The 19,465-nt window shown below is 35.9% G+C and overlaps 2 protein-coding genes across 2 annotated transcripts; one reads left to right on the plus strand and one right to left on the minus strand.

The window, feature by feature from the left end:
• The first annotated feature begins 7,389 nt into the window (after window positions 1-7,389).
• On the plus strand, window positions 7,390-11,415 carry LOC109189137 (LRR receptor-like serine/threonine-protein kinase RPK2). Its single transcript, XM_019339894.1, has one exon. It carries the CDS (start codon window positions 7,633-7,635, stop codon window positions 11,023-11,025), a length of 3,393 nt encoding a protein of 1,130 aa, XP_019195439.1. The 5' UTR covers window positions 7,390-7,632; the 3' UTR covers window positions 11,026-11,415.
• A 2,189-nt stretch (window positions 11,416-13,604) lies between these two features.
• Window positions 13,605-18,231, minus strand: LOC109189228 (protein LONGIFOLIA 1-like). The gene is made up of 6 exons (XM_019340032.1): window positions 17,816-18,231; window positions 17,497-17,727; window positions 17,092-17,132; window positions 15,249-17,009; window positions 15,020-15,170; window positions 13,605-14,680 (listed from the first exon to the last, which is right to left on the minus strand). The coding sequence occupies exons 2-6, from the start codon at window positions 17,639-17,641 to the stop codon at window positions 13,887-13,889; spliced, it is 2,892 nt and encodes a 963-aa protein (XP_019195577.1). The 5' UTR covers window positions 17,642-17,727; window positions 17,816-18,231; the 3' UTR covers window positions 13,605-13,886.
• Between the last annotated feature and the right edge of the window lie 1,234 nt (window positions 18,232-19,465).

The following is a 19,465-nucleotide window of genomic DNA, read 5'->3' on the forward strand; positions in this document are numbered from 1 at the left end:
GATGTATTGAGACAAAAAAATGTAGACCCAAACGTTTATGTATAGCTTGTAACCAGCTAGTTCATCATGATAATTGTAATTGTCCAAACTTGTACTTTCTTGCTTTATGTTGTTGGTTGTTTGGTTGTTTTGTCGTTGTTTATTTAATCTGTTTTGTTCTGAATAATTTTTCTTATTGCTTGTTAGTATATATATAACTAGTATTTGTCATGTGCGATGCACGGAAAATATGTTATAAAAATATACCCTATATAGATTTATTCATATATAAAATTTTTGTTATTTAATATTATCACCTGCGCGATGCACGGAAAAAAATTATGTTATTATAAATATAAATAAAAAAATAGAAAAAATAAAAATATTTTAAATTGTTTAATATAATAATATTTTTGAGCTTCCATTGGTCAAGTATTTATTATTTTTATAGAATACAAAATTACAATTAAAATTAAAATTAAAATTTTGTATGGTTAGTATAATCTCTAATTATGTACATATTCAAATAAACTAGATAATTTACATAATTACATTGATTTATTCTTAATTATATTTCATCTATATTATAATTTTCACAATACGAATAATAACTAAGATAATTACATTTAGAAAGCAAATTTCAAATTTTGTATGAGTAAATTTAAACTCTAATTGAACACATTTTTTTATATGATTATATAACATATTCTTTATGCACATGTCATTCCATAAATTCAAATGTCATTCTATAAGTCCAAGATCACTTTTTGTGGAGATAATTCAAATGTATTTTGTTTCTTTTAAAAGTCCTAAGTTTAGAAATCTAGAAAAACATTAAAGACCCATACGATATATACATTTATATATATTTAAATTTTTATGTATGGCTCAAATGATTTTTTTTTTTTTTTTAATTCTGAAGTCCAATAATTGACCCACGACCTGCAGCATTTGCTTTCTTCATCCCTTCTCGCTTCTGCCATTTCTTTGAAGTATTTGAGAGGGAGAAAAATTATATATAGAGGCTTGCATTAATTGCACTGTTTCAGATATCGAATAGGCTTTCATCGAAAATTTAATTAATACTGTAATTTCCAAGAAGCACCATAAATAACAAAAGCATATCAAATAAACTTTCATTGTAAAGCCAGGGATTTAATTAATATTGCATCGTGTCATATTTTCTATTAATCGGGAATCGGAATCCTTAATCCTAATATCATAACATTTAATAACTCCACTAATTCAATAAATGTAATCCTTTGTTATGAGCGAGAAAAAAATAGTTATTTTATTTTTCAAATGTTGTGTTTTTTTTTTAATTATAATAAATGATGTTGTGGCTATTTTATATTTATAGTAGCTAGTAATAATAATAATGTTGGTAATTAATTGTAACATTAATCTTAACTATATGGTTTGGGAAGTAACATTAATTACTTCCCAACCATATAACTTTATTATAGTTTTTTAGATGTTTGTTTTTTTGTGTTTTTTTTTTCAATACGTTTTTGAATGGTTTACTTTCCTTGATTTGTGTATGCCGTATGTGGCGTGGACTGTACACTTGTATTCTTGAACATGTGCACTTGTACGTGTTGTGTGGTTGTAGCTGGTTCGAGATTGTGTGCACCTATGTGGTCATATGTGTGAATTGGTGTCGTGTTAGTGTGTATTCTTTCATACAATTTCTCACTTTTTAGAAATGGTTTGTGACATGGTTCGATGGTGCACAGTCTTTGCACGTCAGTTCACATTCTTGTTCGTTGTGTGCATTTTTTTTGGCATTACATGTGCACTTTAAAAAGGCGTGTGTCTGTGCAATCACTAATTATAGACATAATATTAGCATTTACAAATTAATTATAATTATTTCATAACCAATCATAATTATAAAAATATTACATTTACGCTGATGTATCCCTCCTGTTAGATAGGACATGAAGGTTCTAGGTACATTATTATTATTATTATTATTATTATTTTTTACCGATGTTGTCAGATTACAATTGGAATGACCGATGCTCTAGATATAACAATTCCCATAGTAACGAATTATATCCTGCTTTAATTTGCTGGGTTGTCCCTTTTGTTTGATTGAAAACAAAATGATTCATACACTTTTGGACTAGTTGATAAGCAAATTGCTAATGGAATTACATTGTAAGAAAATCAACAAAGTATGTATATGTCGTGCTAACTAATTATGTACCAATTCCTGAATAAAAAAAATGAATTAGTTTTATAATAATGGAGGTATTGCATACCATACCAAAAGAAAGATAGTAGAATTTAATAGTAAAGTTACAAAAATAGGCAAATAAATTATTTAAGATACACAAATTGTGAACCAAACACTAATGTGTTGAGTAATTGATAGTTTTGGATAATGTGTTGAATAATTGATAATTTTGGATAGATGAATAAAAGAAAATACATTCGGATTTAATATATACATTTTTTTGGGGTTCCAATTCACTTGAAATAACAACATGGAGGGACAAATATTGTATTCATAAAGTAGAAAATAGCAAAGTATATTTGTAATTTTTATAAATTGTGTAAATATATATATATATATATATATATATATATATATATATATATATATATATATATATATATACTAGTTTTTTTACGCGCTTTGCGCGAATGGGATAATGCCCAATAATTATTTTTAAATAAGTACTCCAAAGTATATCAATGCAATATTATATAGAAGATGTTCATGTATAGGTAAATAAATGTTGAATTTATTTATTTAAATCGGTAATTTAAAGTATATAATTGCAAGATAATATATGAGAGATTGATTATAACTGTCACTAAAATAAATGTTTGCAACTTTGTAATAACGCTAGTCTAAATACTTAGTCTTAAAGCGATAGTCTAAATAAATACTACTTTTTGTTTAAATTTCTCTAATTCTTCTTAATTCTTTTTTGGGTAGCATTGTTGTTGTTTTCATCTTCAGTACATGTCTTTTTTTTTTTATTGGTAGTGTGTCATGTGCAATTAGGTTACTGGTAGCAGGATAGAGGGATTCATCATGCAATGAGATTATGGTGTAGGAAGTTTTAGATTTGCCTTGTTATGTATATGACTGAGATTTTAGTTGTAATATGAACTCTTTAGTGTACAAATACCTATTGATATTTAGTAGTGGTAGTTTATTTCCTACATATTTCATGTGTTGTGAGATGTGTGTCGTAGGTTATCATGTGAAAGTATTGAACAAAATATTAATATTTATTATATTTAATTTGTATAAAATACTTGGTAAATAAATACATAAATAATAAATAAATAAATAAATAAATATATATATATATATATATAACATGTTTTGTATTATAACTTTGATATTTAATTACAAGATAATGTAAAAAAGAAGACAATGAACAATGTAGTGAATATAATAAATTAATAAATTTGAAGGTAAGGAATCTTTGAATTGTAGAAAATAAAGATAATATAACTAATGAAATTATATTTCTTTTAAATTTTTTTATAATGAATAATTTTTTTTTTTAAATAAAGCATTATAGACATCTAATTCTAAATTAATTAAATGCATATGCATTTTTTGTTGTAGCTACTAATTTATTTAATTAATAAGAGTAATAAAGTGTCGTACATACTTTTCTTTAACAATAATGAAATCAATGATTTTTTTAAAAAAATTTCCATTCCTTGTTGAGACAAATTGTTTGTCTATAACAATTGCTACAATTGCTGTCAATAGAGGATGATAATAAATAATTCAAAATATATGGTTACAATAGATATTAATATAATGATATAGTAAAAATTAACTTACAAATTTCTTTAAAAGTTTTCATGCATTGATAAAATTTTGATGTGTAAAATTGTTCAATTGGAGCTAGTAGGATGTTAACATTGTCAATTATTTGAAAAATGATCTTACTGTTTTAGAGTCCATGTGTAATTGTATTTATGATCAACAACTTTGTAGTTAGGCCGCGCAGGTCTGACAATGATGTAAGAACAATTTTGTCCGATAAAAAAAATAATAGTATAATATTTGTAAAGTAATGTAGAATTGTACCATTATAAAAAAAATACAAAAAATATTAATACCATAATGGCCTAAATCATTCCAATAATGCAAAAGCATAATTGAAATATTAAGTGTTGTTCTAAATAATCCGAAGAAGATTAATTTAAAAAAAAAAAAAAAAAAAACTTAACCTAAATTTATTTTTTTTAATAAAAAAATTCAAGAAAATCAAATGATTTTAAAGTAGTTCTTGATTTATAATATTTGATGCTCAACTTTGAATGCTATTTATTTAGTCGAGTTAATTATTTGACCAAAGTTTATGTTAAATTTTATATTATATATATTTTTAATACATTTTAACATATTCATAATATATGTTTAACAATTATGCCAACTATACTTGGGATGAGGTTCGAACCTAAGACCTTATATAAATTAAGAGTATATTAAAAATAATAAATAGTTAACGGAATATTCCGTTACTAAAGTTTAAACTAACGGAATTTAAGGTTATTTAAGGGAAGAAAATAATATAATAGAGGGTAAATAAGGAAAATCATTAAAAGATACTAAAATCAAAATAATATGAACCATTCATTTTAAGAAACAATTAGTACCGACATTTTTTTTTGTTCCAGTTAAGGGCCTAACATTATTCGCTCTTATTAGATTTGTAGATGTAGATATTGCATACAATATCTAGCATTTCTATTATGAGACTAGGGCCATGTTTGGTAAATGACTATTAGCTGATAGCTGTTAGTTAATTTGGTTAGCACTAGTTGATAACATTAACTGATTGTAGAAATGTGTTTGGTAAATTAGCATTTTAGAGTTAAAAAGTTAATTAATCAAATACTTATATTGATTTTTTTTTAACCAAGTCATATAGCCAATAACGGTCAAATAAGCCAAAATTAGCTGATAATCTAACAATTTTATCAAACAAGGCCTAACTCAAATTATGTTTCTAATCACAGTAAATACATTCATAGTAATATTTTAAGTGGTAACCATTAGGGGTGGGAAATTTGGTTCGATTTTCCAGAACCGAACTAAATTGAATCGAATCGAACTAGTAATATATCGAAAAAACAAACAGTTTGGGATTCTTGTAAACTGAATGGTTCGATTAAAAATCGAATCGAACCTAACCGAACACCATTTGTTTTTAAAATGAATAATAATAATAATAACAACAACAACAACAACAACAACAACAGCAACAGCAACAACAACAACAGCAACAACAACAACAACAACAACAACAACAACAGCAGCAGCAGCAGCAGCAACAACAACAACAACAGCAGCAGCAGCAGCAACAACAACAACAACAACAACAACAACAACAGCAGCAGCAGCAGCAACAACAACAACAACAACAACAACAACAAAAAAAGTAAATCTAAGCCCCCCTGCTCCGCCGTTCAGTTCATATTCTTACTAGTATTTTCTTAAATTTTTTATTTGATTTCTTTATAGTTTGTTCTCTACTTTGCACTTTTTGTTGTTTGCCGCAATTGTTCTTTACCTCACACTTATATCTAACTTTAGTTATTCTTACAATATTCAGTATTTTTCTTTGTTTCATGTTTCTATGAAATTAATGTGCTTTAATATCATTATAATTTTGATTTCCAATGCACTGGAATTATTTTTAGTACTAGAATATATTTTCAGTGCACTAGAAAATAATATTCCAGTGCACTAGCAATGACAAATTGTATTTAAAAATTAATTATACAGTACTTGATAACTTGTTCTCCAAATATTAACTATACACCTAGATAATTATTCATCTTGTCAATAAAATATTCCAAGTGAGCCTGAAGTGTCGATTGTGCAAAAAAGTGTTTGATAATTAGTACTTAATAGTGTGCTTGAACTTTGGATTGCTATTTTGTTATATAATGTTTAGACTTTGAATTTGGACTATGTGAATATGTATTGTTTGGTAGTGTGGTTGTAAAATTAGGAAATATTAAAAATTTAGGGTTCTTAAATCGAATCGAATACCGAACAAATTCCGAACTGAACTATAATGTTAAACTGAATGGTATTATTATTATTTTTTAAAAATAACAATTGCAGAGTGTGGTTGACTAAGGGTCCGTTTGGAAAGCAGGAAAATGACTTCTGGAAAATGTTTTCTGGAAAATGAGCCATTTTCCGGAAAATATTTTCCTTTCCAGTGTTTGATTGCATTCTGAAAAACTGTTTTTGTGTGTTTGGTTCATTTTCTGGAAAATGAGTGGAATTGTATAATTAAACATTTTAATTATTTTATTTAGAATATTATAACATGTATAATAATATATAATAATAATTTTAAATATAATAAAAAAAACTAATAATATATCAAAAATATTATGGCGTGGTGGTGTAGTGGTAGTGGTGTTATTTGTTATATAATAATAATAATAATAATAATAATAATAATAATAATAATAATAATAATAATAATAATTGGTGGTGGTATGACGGTGGTGGCAGTGGTGGTGGTGGTGATGGTGTGGTGGCGATGGTATGGTGGTGGTGGTGGTGGCGGCGGCGTCGGTGTGATGGTGGTGGTGGCGGTGGTTGCGGTGGTAAGGTGGTGGTGGCGGCGGCGGTGGTATGGTGGTGGTGGTGGTGGCGACGACGGTGGTTGCGGTGATATGGTGGTGGCGGCGTTGGCGGCGACGGTGGTGGTGGTGGTGGCGGCAGTAGTGGTGGTGGTGTGATGGTGGTGGTGGCGGCAGCGGTGGTTGCGGTGGTATGGTGGTGGCGGGGGCGGCGGTGGTTGCGATGGTATGGTGGCGGCGGTGGTTGCGGTGGTATGATGGTGGTGGCGGCGGTGGTTGCGGTGGTATGGTGGTGGTGGTGGCGGCGGCGATAGTGGTGGTGATGGTGGTATGAGGTGGTGGTGGTATGGTGTTGATGATGTTGGTGTAAAAGTTGGAAAATGACTTCCCCCAAAAAAAGGGAAAGTCATTTTCCTCCAAAACAAGCCTATTTTTCAAAGTCAACGGAAAATGATTTCCATTGACTTGATTTTCCATACACAACCAAACAATGGAAACTTGGAAAATGATTTCCAGAACTCATTTTCCAAGTTTCCAAACACACCCTAAAAGAAATTTTTCTATCATTAACCAAAAAAAATCAATAATTCAATTTTTTTTTAGGTATAGAATAATTTATCCAAATTAACTATCACACATGCCTTATCATTTTGAATGTAGGCTTATCCTAAAATAGAGAATAAACTTTATAATTCATGTGAATGACGACAGTGCGGAAACGAAAATAACAGCAACGTAAAAAGGGCGGAAAAGAAAAACAAAAATGGCAAAAATAATATAAAATGGAGACAGCTACGCGTTTTCTGAAAGAAGGAAGAAACTACCCACTACTGTGCTGTCAATCTTGTCCTCTTTCTCTCTCCTCTTCCTCTCTTTTTTTCCCTTCCTCTTTACTTTCTCTCTCTCTCGTAGCTCGCTCTTCTGTACACAGGAAGCACCCGAAACTTAGGGTTAGGGTTTTTGTTTCCCAGCAAAACCCCAACTGCTAGGTCCGCTTCGTAGCAGGAGACCGCGAGCTTGCGTGGCTTGGCGTGTCGGAGCAGCTTCGTAGGGTTTTCAGTAATGGGTCGTCGTTCTTCCGTGATCAAATGGTACCACCTGCACAAATCACTGAAACTGTTGCTTCTCATTTGGAGTGTTGCGTTGGGGTTGGATTCGGATCAGGCGGCGCTGCTGGAGTTCAAGGCCTCGGTTTCGGACCCCGCCGGAGTGCTGTCCAGCTGGAGCTCCGGCAGTTCTGATCACTGTTCGTGGGTCGGGGTGTCCTGTGCTTCCAATTCCCGGGTCGTTGCTCTCAACATCAGCGGTGGAGGTAATTCTGGCTCTTTGTCTTGCGCTAAAGTTGCTCAGTTTCCGCTCTATGGGTTTGGGATTAGGAGGAGTTGTTCGAATAGTAATGTGAAACTCGTGGGTAAACTATCTTCCGCTCTCGCGAAGCTCACTGAGCTTAGTGTCTTGTCACTTCCGTTTAATGAATTAAGTGGTGACATTCCTGAGGAGATTTGGGGTATGGAGAATCTTGAAGTTTTGGATCTGGAAGGGAATTTAGTTACTGGATCTCTGCCGTCTGTGCTTAAAGGTTTAAAAAAGTTGAGGGTTCTTAACCTGGGCTTCAATAAGGTTGTAGGGGGTATCCCTAGTTCGTTGAAAAACTGTGTGGGTTTGCAAGTCTTGAACTTGGCTGGGAATCAGATGAATGGGACTATTCCTGGTTTCATTGGTGAATTTAGAGATCTGAGGGGTTTATACTTGTCTTTTAATCAGCTCAATGGGCCAATTCCAAGTGAGATTGGGCAGTACTGTGGAAACCTTGAGTATTTGGAGCTGGCAGGTAATTTCTTAACCGAGGGGATTCCAACAAGTTTGGGTAGTTGTAGACAGTTGAAGTCAATACTGCTATATTCAAATATGTTGGAAGAGAGTATTCCTGTTGAACTTGGTCAACTGAATGAACTTCAAGTGTTGGATGTGTCAAGGAACAGCCTTAGTGGCTCCATACCTTCTGAGCTGGGAAATTGCTCCAAGTTATCCATTCTTGTGCTGTCGAACTTGTGGAATCCACTTCCTAGCCCTTCAGATTCAGCAGTTGATGCCTCGACTGCACAGTTGGCATCCGGTAATGATGAATACAACTTTTACGAGGGCACAATTCCAGCTGAAATTACTGGACTGTCTAGTTTGCAGATGATTTGGGCTCCTAGGGCAACTATTGAAGTTAAATTCCCCAGCGGCTGGAGTGCATGCACCAGCTTGGAGATGGTTAATTTGGGTCAAAACTACTACATGGGAGAAATCACGGGGGTATTTAGTAACTGCAAGAGTTTGCGTTTTCTGGACTTGAGCTTAAACAAGCTGACTGGAGAGCTTGTTGAAGACCTTCAAGTTCCTTGCATGAATGTGTTTGATGTGAGTGAGAATTCTCTTTCTGGTCCACTTCCCAGATTTAAAAATAGCACTTGTGCTCGTCTTGGACATGTAAACAAAGATCCACTTGAGCTCTATGATACATCTTCTGCCTACCTGTCATTCTTTACCGTTAGAGCTATGCTTGAAACCACTTTGTCATTATTTGGCGATGGGTTTGGTTCTGCTGTAGTTCATAACTTTGGTGGTAACAACTTTACAGGTCAGTTGCCATCCATGCCCATAGCACCTGAAACATTAGGAGAGCGAAGTGCTTACGCATTTCTTGCGGGTAGTAACAATTTTACTGGGCCTTTTCCTGAAATTATCATTGAGCAGTGTCATCACATGAGAAGTTTGATTGTTAATGTGAGCAATAATGGGTTGTCTGGTTTGGTTCCAACAGATATTGGTTCTAACTGCGGGTCTCTAAAACTTTTTGATGTCTCCAAGAATCAGATTTCTGGGACCATTCCTCCAAGTGTAGGGCATTTGGTTTCTCTTGTTTCTCTCAATCTAAGTTGGAATATATTGCAAGGCCAGATACCCAGCACCTTTGGGCTGATGAAAGATCTCAAATATCTTTCTTTAACTGGCAATAAGTTGAATGGATCCATCCCAACAAGCCTGCAGCAGCTGAAGTCTTTGGAAGTGCTTGATCTTTCTTCAAACTTGTTGTCTGGACAGATTCCAAAAGATTTTGTGAACTTGAGGAACTTGACTGACCTCCTCCTGAACAATAATAACTTGTCAGGGGAGATCCCTTCTGGCTTTGTGAATGTGACCACGCTGAGATCATTTAATGTGTCATTTAATAACTTGTCTGGGCCACTACCTCCTAATGGTAATTTAGTGAAATGCAATAGTGTCCTTGGGAACCCTAATCTGCAATCTTGCCATATCTTTTCTCCATTTCCGTCCACAGATCAGCTAGGAATATTAGGGGATTCACCAAGAGCTTCTACCCCTCCTTCAACAAGTCCGACACAAAGGGAAGGAAATGGAGGGTTCAATTCAATTGAGATTGCATCCATAACATCTGCAGCAGTTATTGTGTCAGTTCTCATTGCTCTTATTATCCTCTTCTTCTACACTAGAAAGTGGAACCCAAGATCCAGAGTCGCTGGATCTATCAGAAAGGAAGTCACAGTCTTCACCGACATTGGGGCTCCTTTGACATTTGAAGATGTTGTACAGGCCACTGGGAATTTCAATGCTAGCAATTGCATTGGTAATGGTGGTTTTGGAGCAACATACAAGGCTCAGGTTGCACCGGGAGTTCTAGTTGCAGTAAAACGGCTAGCAGTAGGACGGTTTCAAGGTTTTCAACAATTTGATGCAGAAATCAAAACTTTGGGGAGGCTGCGGCATCCAAATCTGGTGACATTGATAGGATATCATGCCAGTGAAACAGAAATGTTTCTCATATATAATTACTTACCAGGAGGCAACTTGGAGAAGTTCATCCAGGAAAGGTCCACGAGGGCTGTGGACTGGAGAATACTTCACAAAATTGCCCTAGACATAGCCCGAGCACTTGCCTACCTACACGATCAATGCGTGCCACGTGTGCTTCATCGTGATGTCAAGCCTAGCAATATCCTGTTGGATGAGGACTACAATGCATATCTATCTGACTTTGGATTGGCAAGGCTTCTAGGAACCTCAGAAACTCATGCCACTACCGGTGTGGCCGGAACTTTTGGATATGTTGCTCCTGAATATGCAATGACATGCCGCGTCTCTGACAAAGCCGATGTGTACAGTTATGGGGTCGTGTTGCTCGAGTTAATTTCAGACAAGAAGGCTCTTGATCCCTCCTTCTCTTCTTATGGAAATGGTTTCAACATCGTTGGCTGGGCCTGCATGCTTCTAAGACAAGGCCGTGCCAAGGAGTTCTTCACAGCTGGGTTGTGGGACTGTGGTCCACGTGATGATCTGGTGGAGGTGCTACACCTGGCTGTTGTGTGCACCGTAGAATCTCTGTCTACCAGGCCGACAATGAAGCAAGTCGTAAGACGACTAAAGCAACTTCAACCCCCATCTTGTTAGCAGCTGCATTTGGATGCTAGGTGACTAACATTGTAATCATGTAATGAAAATGAATGCATATAAAGGTAAAAGTGCAATTGTATTTTAACCTCTGCACTTTCAGGAAGAAGTGCATCTCAGAATCCTGTAGGGTTTTCTTCTTTTCTTTCACTAGGTTCTTCATGCTTGAGTTTGTAATTTGTAGCCAGCTTCATTGTAAATTTTTAGTATAGCTTTGCCCCCCCATTTTTCTGTCATCCTGTACCTTGTTACAGAGGGTTCACCTATGCATCTGCAGAAGAGTGCAGATTCTTTAATATGTCTTCTCTAACACCTGTATACATCTACCTCATTTGTATTTCTCCTTTGTTCAATAAAATTATAAATAGGAAGCCTTTTCTGCAACCAAAACAACCTCAAAAAGAAAAATCCCCCCAATGCCATTTCTGGTTGATACTTGATTTGTGGACCTAAGTTGTCTTTTGCTCTTAACTCCCTGATAGTGATGAGTCCGGATATTTTAAAGTATTGGGCTTAGAGCATCTCCAATAGGTGAGTCCTTGCAGGTGTGATTATGAAAGAAAAGATAAGAATGAAGGGAAAAGGGGAAAAAAAAAAAAACAAAATTTGAAAAAAAGGAGAAGTGTCAAATTAATGTGCCTAGCCGCGTGAAGTACGCTTGACTGAGCGAGCCTGGTGCGCTTCACGTGCACCAGGGAGATTCTTTGCTTTTCTAGTGGGCCTCACTTTTCCTGTAAAAACCAAGGATCTTTTGCAACAACTCATTTTCTTCTCTCTCTCCACATAAGCATTAGTATCCGCAAAAACCAATGAAAATCTCCCTGTTGGGGATGCTCTCAAGCCATTGGTCTGTCACTTTAATGAGTTTAACTCTCTCATATAAATATATCTAGATATTTTAAAGTATTGGGTTTACAACATTGACATGTTTAAGAGAAGTTATAGGGAAGTCTAGAGTAGATCAGGTATTAGCCTAGCAATGTAGGGACTGTCCAACCCACCCAATGAGTTTAACTCTCTGATGATAACAAATTCAAATACCTTATAGTATTAGAGGAGAGAAAAATTGAAAGTAAATTAAGCATCGACTTAGGCATGCAAGGACTCTACCCTCCGGACCAAGATCCATGATAGTGACTTGTTCGAGATAACATGAGAATAGGTCATGTGTGATGTAACTAGTTATGATAGGACTGAGTCACAATGCAACTAGAGTAGGGAAATATTATAGAATTAATTCCAGCAATAGTCCTCTGATTATAGTGATTTTTCAAATTTGGTCCTTGTCTTTTAATTTGGATGAATTAAACCCTTGACTATCAAAATCGTTCCACCATTAGTCCTTCCGTGAACTTAGTGTTAGTTAGGCGTTAAAACCAGGGGTAAAAATTACCAGGACTAAATTTGGAAAATCATTGGCAAAATCTTTTTATCTACTTTGCTATTTAGTCCTTATATTCTAGACTTATTCTTGCTTTGCTCCGGGACTACGTTTCAATGTTTCATCAATATTCATATAGCGCTGCAGAATTAGTATGATTGCACTATAGACTATTAGACTATAGAGCACAGTCGATAGGATTGTGTAATTCTTGCTTCATTAGATGCTCTTTCTCCAATTAAGAAAGTTAATTAAACCCAAATTTTCAAATAAATGCATCGGTTCATCGTTGAGTTTGAATTAATAACTTGTACGTACCTTACTATTCTCTTTGAGTTACACGACGATTAGATTTGGATTTTGGAGCGATAAAAATGGAAAACAGCTCTCCCTCTCGTTCTCGCGCGAGGGTTTTAGAGACTAGCATTCAATCCTTGCATATTTTTTTTCTGGATTAGTATATGCATTTTCAACCTTTCAGTTGTTAGAAAGCTCAGCACCGATCGTTTTGGCTACTCTTTTGTATGTACACTTTCGAGATGTTGATAATATGGCTTTCTTCTTGGAAAATTTAGCAGGTAGGAGTCGCCATTGAAGGGGAAAATGAAGGATTTAGCAGTGTCATCGCATGGGAAGTTAGATTGTTAATCCTCCATTTATTTCATTTGTATGCTGCCTGCATTTTTCTGACCCGTAAGAGTTGTATGGATTCGAATTGGGTGGATAATATGAAAAGCAGGTGGAGGATTCCTGAGGTTGAGCTGGCTCAAGAGCACTGAAATGTGTGCAGAGCTTTGTTAATGGAGTGAGTGAATTTGTAGCAGCAATAGGCCGTTTACAGGCTGAATCTGCAGTAGCTGCTGAAGCCTGAAGGTGTTTACTTCTAGGCAATGATGCTGTTCAGAATAGGTTAAGTAGTCGCCATGATGATGATGGCAGGACAAGTTTTTGGAAGGAGTACACACTATTCAGGTAAGGATGGTGATGGCAGGAAAAGTTTTTGGACAGAAAACGCCCTATGCAATTCAGGTAAAGAAGTTACCTAAAGACATTGGGTACAGTAGTGAGCATTTTACTCTTGATCTTATGGTTTATGAGATATTTGTCTAAATTCTTATCCAACTATGTAAATGCAAGTGATTTTATGAAGGATAGAATAAGGTACATTTTGCATCATATTATCAAACTGACTGTAATATTTGTGAACATGGTGATGAGGATAAACATTTTATTTGTTTGTGGGTGCAGAAATGTCAAAATAAGTCATCCACTAGAAGTTTGGGGACAATGTTTTGATTGATTTACATGCCAGTAATAGGGGAGGTGAAGCTTGTGATGGCAACATATGGAATTTGAAATGTAACTAACCATTGTGAAGAAAATTGGTTCTCTTTACAATCTTAGCAGTTCATGCATTGACTGTAAGACGGGTATTGTACAGGATGTTTCAATGAGTAACAAGAATAGAACATTGAAGCAACTATTTTGCAAATAGTTGCCTGCAATGCCCCCTTGATCTATCTTGCAGCCCTGCAGCCTCATCACTAATTACCTCAGTAATGAGATCCTTAAAGATTAGGCGTTCAATGTCCAATACTAATGCTGGAATCTCGCAACGAGATTCTACCCAGTCCTCCAGTTCATGCTTCATATCTACATTTAAGATGCTATCCAATTCATCTTCCTCACTGTCCAGACTGCTGTCTGATTTAGGCCGGAGAAACTTCATCTCTGTATGTACTTCTTTCAGAAACTGATGTCCACTCAAACATCCCCTGCCCCGCATTAAAAGGCCTTCTGATGATAGTTTGTGGACAATAATTTCATTGACTGTATCAAATACAATTTTCCTGTGAGTTCTCTGATCAAACTTTAACTGAAAAATCTCTTTTGTGGATCCTTCATTTGCTAGTCGGGTGCTTTCCTCTGTTTGTTCTAGTACGTCAAACAACATGGGGTTGAGCAGATGGCCTGTTGGATGAAGGCAAGTGGTTGTTGAGGCACGATCTACATCTCGGAGGAGGCCTGATGCTAGTAGTATCTTATTGACATATTGATGGTCAGGATTATCGCTCTGACAGAAGAACTCTATTTGATTCACAGTATCTTCCTGGGGTGTAGAGTTCAGTAGACTGAGCTTATGAACTGGGGGCTCAATAGTTTCAAATTTCTTATGATTGAACTCCGAGCCAAGATTTTGTCTGGTGCTGACTGGTAAATGGTCCAAATCCTGTGTATGCCATTCTACTTCATTATCATCAGCAGCATCATAATCTGTAAAAGGCGGGAAAGGATGCAAAACTTTTATTAGTCAAACTATATTCAATGTGCTTGGGCAAACAAATAAATTTCTGCATGTGTGGAGTTTTAGCGTTCTTCTTTGCATCCTTGTGATGATATCTCTTTACATCTTAATTTTCTAAAGCATTGTATAACTAACAATATATCTGTACCTTCATTCTAATTTCTTCATATAAATAGCATAAAAAATAACTGGGAATGTAAAACATTATGCACTGTTTTATGAGCTATCTATTTGCAAAAGATCCCTGGTGAGATGGCCTTAAACATTTATTATTCGAAACAGGATATTTAATGGGGCAAGATTGGTACCTCTAAAAGCTGTTGATATCTTCTTCACTGGAGATGGTGAATCTTCTATGTAAAATTTTGCGTCAAGCACGGAAACTGGACTTGGTTGTTCAATTGTGGCAATCTGAAGTTCAGCTTTTGGTGAATCCTCACTTAGCCTCACTGAAGGATCCTGTATGGCAGGAGGAAAAATCTAAGAAACTAGTTATATGGTGTAAAAAAATAAATACAGTGTAGGTTAATCACTTACCATCTCTTTACAGTTTCTTCGCTGTTTTCCTCCTATTTCAGTATACTGATATTTGCTTGTGATTTCTGTGTCCATAAATGACACCATGCTAATGTCGTTTTCTGATAGTACTGAAGCTGTGTCACCTTGCTCACTGAAGTTTCTTGTGTCACTGCTGACCTCACTCTTGTCGTCACCACCTTGCTGCCGATTGCCAGACTTGTGTTTGTATCTCCTATTTGGCAATCCTAACTCTTTTGTTTGTTTATTTTGGTTCCTTCTAACTCTGCTTGGTTCAGATGGTGGAAGATGAGATTGCTTCTCCATGCCATGCCTTTTCTCTTGCAATCTTGGACTTACTGTGCCTAAACTTCTCTCAACTGTGTGACTATGGCCTCCTCTTATTTGTTCAGAGGCTCTTGAGCCATGTACTGCTTTTGATGATCTTCCATTAGCCTTCCTGTCTTCTGGAAGAAGATGCCGGTTAGGATCTTTGACATTATTTCTCCTAGGTGCCATAGCAACTGAATCTTCTCTGTTACATATTGGGGAACTTGCACGTTTGATCTTATCATTAAGTTTGGCTGATTTCATGATCTGAATGGAGGAATCAGCGGGCCTTCTCGGGGAACTAGACTCCTTTTTGGCAGCACAGTGGCGAATTTGTTGCTGCACTGATAGCCTGGGGCTCTGATCATAAGAAACGTCATCTGTACTGTATCTGTTTGTTTGCAAGGCCTGTTCTTGGTTTTCGCTCTCCAGCCTTGTTCTTCTCTTTTGCATTGCTTCAAGTATTTGTTTGAGTGCTCTGAGATCCTTCCCAGATTTTTTGAACTCAAGTTCTGTTATCCTTTTCTCAATTTCACCATAAACGGAGGGCACCCTTAGAGGACTCATAGAGGCTTCCTTACTTTTCTGCAATGTTTTCTGTAAAGCCCTGCCGGAGTCTGGTTGCTGCCATGGAGCTAGTTCTAATGGAAGCCTTGAACCTGAACCTGGCTTTATGATTGAATATGCAGGTTCTAATCTGGGTGAGGAAGAATCCTTTCGTGAAACCTGTGGGGAACAGGTTACTTGATTTTTCATTCTTGAAACAGAATCTTCAGCAGGGAAGACTCTATCTTTTATCACTTCACCCTCATTAATGGCAGTAGAATAAGGAAATTCTTCCAATCCCATTAGCCTTGCCACCACACTGGATGATCTTTTATGATTTCCAAATTCTTGGGTTGTATCCCCTAAGAGGAAATTTGATCTGGACTCAGCTGCAGAGGCCTGTATGGACCTTACTCTACTGTCTAAAGACAGCCGAGGAAGCTCTTTCAGTTTCATTGCTGTCTTCAATGTTTCTCTTGATTCTCTTCCATCATAGGAGAAACGAGGATGATCCTTTGTTGCTCGCTGCATGATGTTATCATCTTGTTCCTTGGAATACATGGGTACTTCTTGAAGTTTAGCAAGCCCTCTCATTGATCCATCTGATCTCTTTCCAGGGATGAGTGGCTGCAAAGGCCTCGGGGAATCTATGTGCTTCACTACATGAACTCTTCCCTCTTCTTTCGCCACAGTTTTGATTGATACACCACGAGCTTCCCGGTACATTGAGTCCTTCACTACACCTCTGAGATCATGCTGCTTCTTGGCTATGGCCTTGGGAGTTTCTGGAAAATTACTTTGGGTGGAAGATGGAGATTCTAATTGAGCTGCTTTGTTTCTGTCTAGTGATGAAAGAGTTGATGGAGACTGAGACAATGGAAGAATCTTGGATGAATCTTTAGATTCCTGCATTTGTGAGACCATGTAAGTTAGTCTACAGATTAAAGCTAGCCACAAATGAGCAAACTCATCTAGTTCAAAATCTCACCAGTTTCAGCTGTGCTGCATCTTCCTTATTGTGGTTGGCACCTTGACAGACAGGAAAAAGAAATACAGAGATACATTAGAAATAATCTGAAAGGTATGGTGCCAAAACATCCTATTTCCTCAAGCTTACAATTTTTAATGCTTACTATATTCTGCTATGTTATCATGCAATTAATATTTCATAATTATTATGCCCAATTGTGCTCTTAAACTCATTTGCAGAAACCAAAAATAGAATGAGGAATTGAGCATCTTATTTGTGTGGAACAAAATGCAAAGAGATAAGACTGGGAGGCAATTAGTCCCTGTCAAACTTGCTACAGCTTTAAGGCTGTTATTACACTGATCACCAGGAAAATTTTCTGGTTCATGCTTTATTATGTGGTAGAACTGAAATGAAAAATACCTGTAAGCAGTCTTTTGTTATTGTGGCTGCCGGCTCGCCGGAAATGGTGCCGTTCAAAGAGATTAAATATGCCATTCATGCACCCAATCTGCTTGTGCAGATTGGGGTGATCATCTGTAAAAGAAGACGCAATTCTTGCAGACATGATTTCTCCTTCTTCTCAACAAAGTCTAATGGTAAAAACCAGAACTTTGCAGCTTCCCTTGCTTTATCCAGAAATCTGTACTTCCCCTTCATGACAGAAATCAAGAACATTCATTTGGCTGTACAGTTATGTATCTTATCCAATATTAAGGAAAAGAAAATGAGGAATACTTACAATAGTGCAGCAGCTTTCTGGAGTTCCAAGACGAGGCAAGCAGGTGTGGACAAAGCTAGCATAAGAAATGAAACAGGAAAAGGAATGTGTATATATAAATGGACCCAAAGCTCACGCAGTAAGTATACGATTCCCTCTTCCACTTTCTGTTCTTCAAAATGAGCAGACTGTTTGCTTTTATATGCCTGTAGAGGCAAATCTGCAGACCCAAGAAGAGATGTTTTTTTTTTCTTCTTGTTCCTCACAGAAAGGAGAGCAGAGTTTGTCTTTTGGTACTCTCAAGGAAAAAGGCAGGTTCCACCTTCTATAAGAGAGTGGCTGGAAAGGTAATATTATATACCCAAATGAATAAACAGCAACTTCTATTCAATTAACTAATCTTGGGTCTAATCTGGTTGGAGTCTACTATATAGATTTTTAAATAAGTTTGGTGGGGGTGGGGTGGAGGGGTGGGTATCAGATTGTGTGTGTGTGAATGAAGAAGTGGGTCAGATCTGGTGGCAATTGTAGGGGGAGGAATGGGTAATTTTCTTGCATTTTCTTGAGGACAAGATAATGTGGGAGGTGGTGGGTCTCTTTCTTCTGTGAGAGGAGTACTTCTGGAGTCTGGACCTCTATCACTTTCTTTCTTCTACATGGAGCATGTGGAGCTTGTCAGATATGATGGATATAAAGAAGTGGATTTATGTACTGGCAATGGCTCCAAAAGTCTAACCCCTTTATTCAACCATTCTCCTCTTCCCATTATTGACCATAATATCCCCCAGTTTACTAATTTGCACACAATTTTGAGAATCCCACATGCCCCATTACCTCTATCCTGAAGTTTTGAATTTTGATGAATGAGATTAATTGCTATATGTGTTTTAATGACTAACAAGTTTTTCAAAGGTGCTTTTATATAGGTTCACATAACAGGGTTATTTCTACACTTTCTCGGTAAGAATTAAATCATATATTCTGCATTAAAACTATTAACTTTATTAGAATTTGTCAAAGAATAGAGTTTTGCTACTCAATTTACTATTCTTTGTTTATATTGTGATATTTAAGGCATTATTTGGTGTACAAAACTCTTAAGTTTATGCATAAATTCAAATTGAAGTATGGTCTATCTGGCATTCTGGCTGCTTAATGGGGACATACTAGAGAATTAGTGGGAATTGTGCATTATTTTGTGGAGTTGCACATGAAGATTCAATGGCTTTGTAATAGTCTTCGCCCCCACCCCTCCCCCTCCCCCTCCCTACCCCTCTTCTTTATTAAATTAAATGCAGAATGCAAAGTGGAAGAAAACAATAATTTCATGGCCATTAATCATGTCTCTGTCATTTACTTTTTGTTTTTTATTTTTTATTTTTCTGGGTAATATATCCAGAAATCATAATTGGCTATGTAATTCCAAATTGAGAATTTGCTTTTCCCCCTTTTTGCAGTGACTGCCTGTACTTCCATATGATTATAGGGCAGCAATAATTTCAAGGAGAGAGCAGCACATTTTTTTTAATCATAAATTTCAAAATTATCAAGTTTCGGTTGATTTAGAGTTGGGTTGAACTTTATCTGGATCGATCATTTGCTCAACATCCTCAGTAGTAATGGTTTCTTTATAGTTTTTGAGGTGCCAACTATGATTACAATTTCAAAATT

Source organism: Ipomoea nil, unplaced genomic scaffold (genome assembly GCF_001879475.1).
Source record: "Ipomoea nil cultivar Tokyo-kokei standard unplaced genomic scaffold, Asagao_1.1 scaffold1509, whole genome shotgun sequence".
In the NCBI taxonomy this organism is placed as follows: Eukaryota; Viridiplantae; Streptophyta; class Magnoliopsida; order Solanales; family Convolvulaceae; genus Ipomoea; species Ipomoea nil.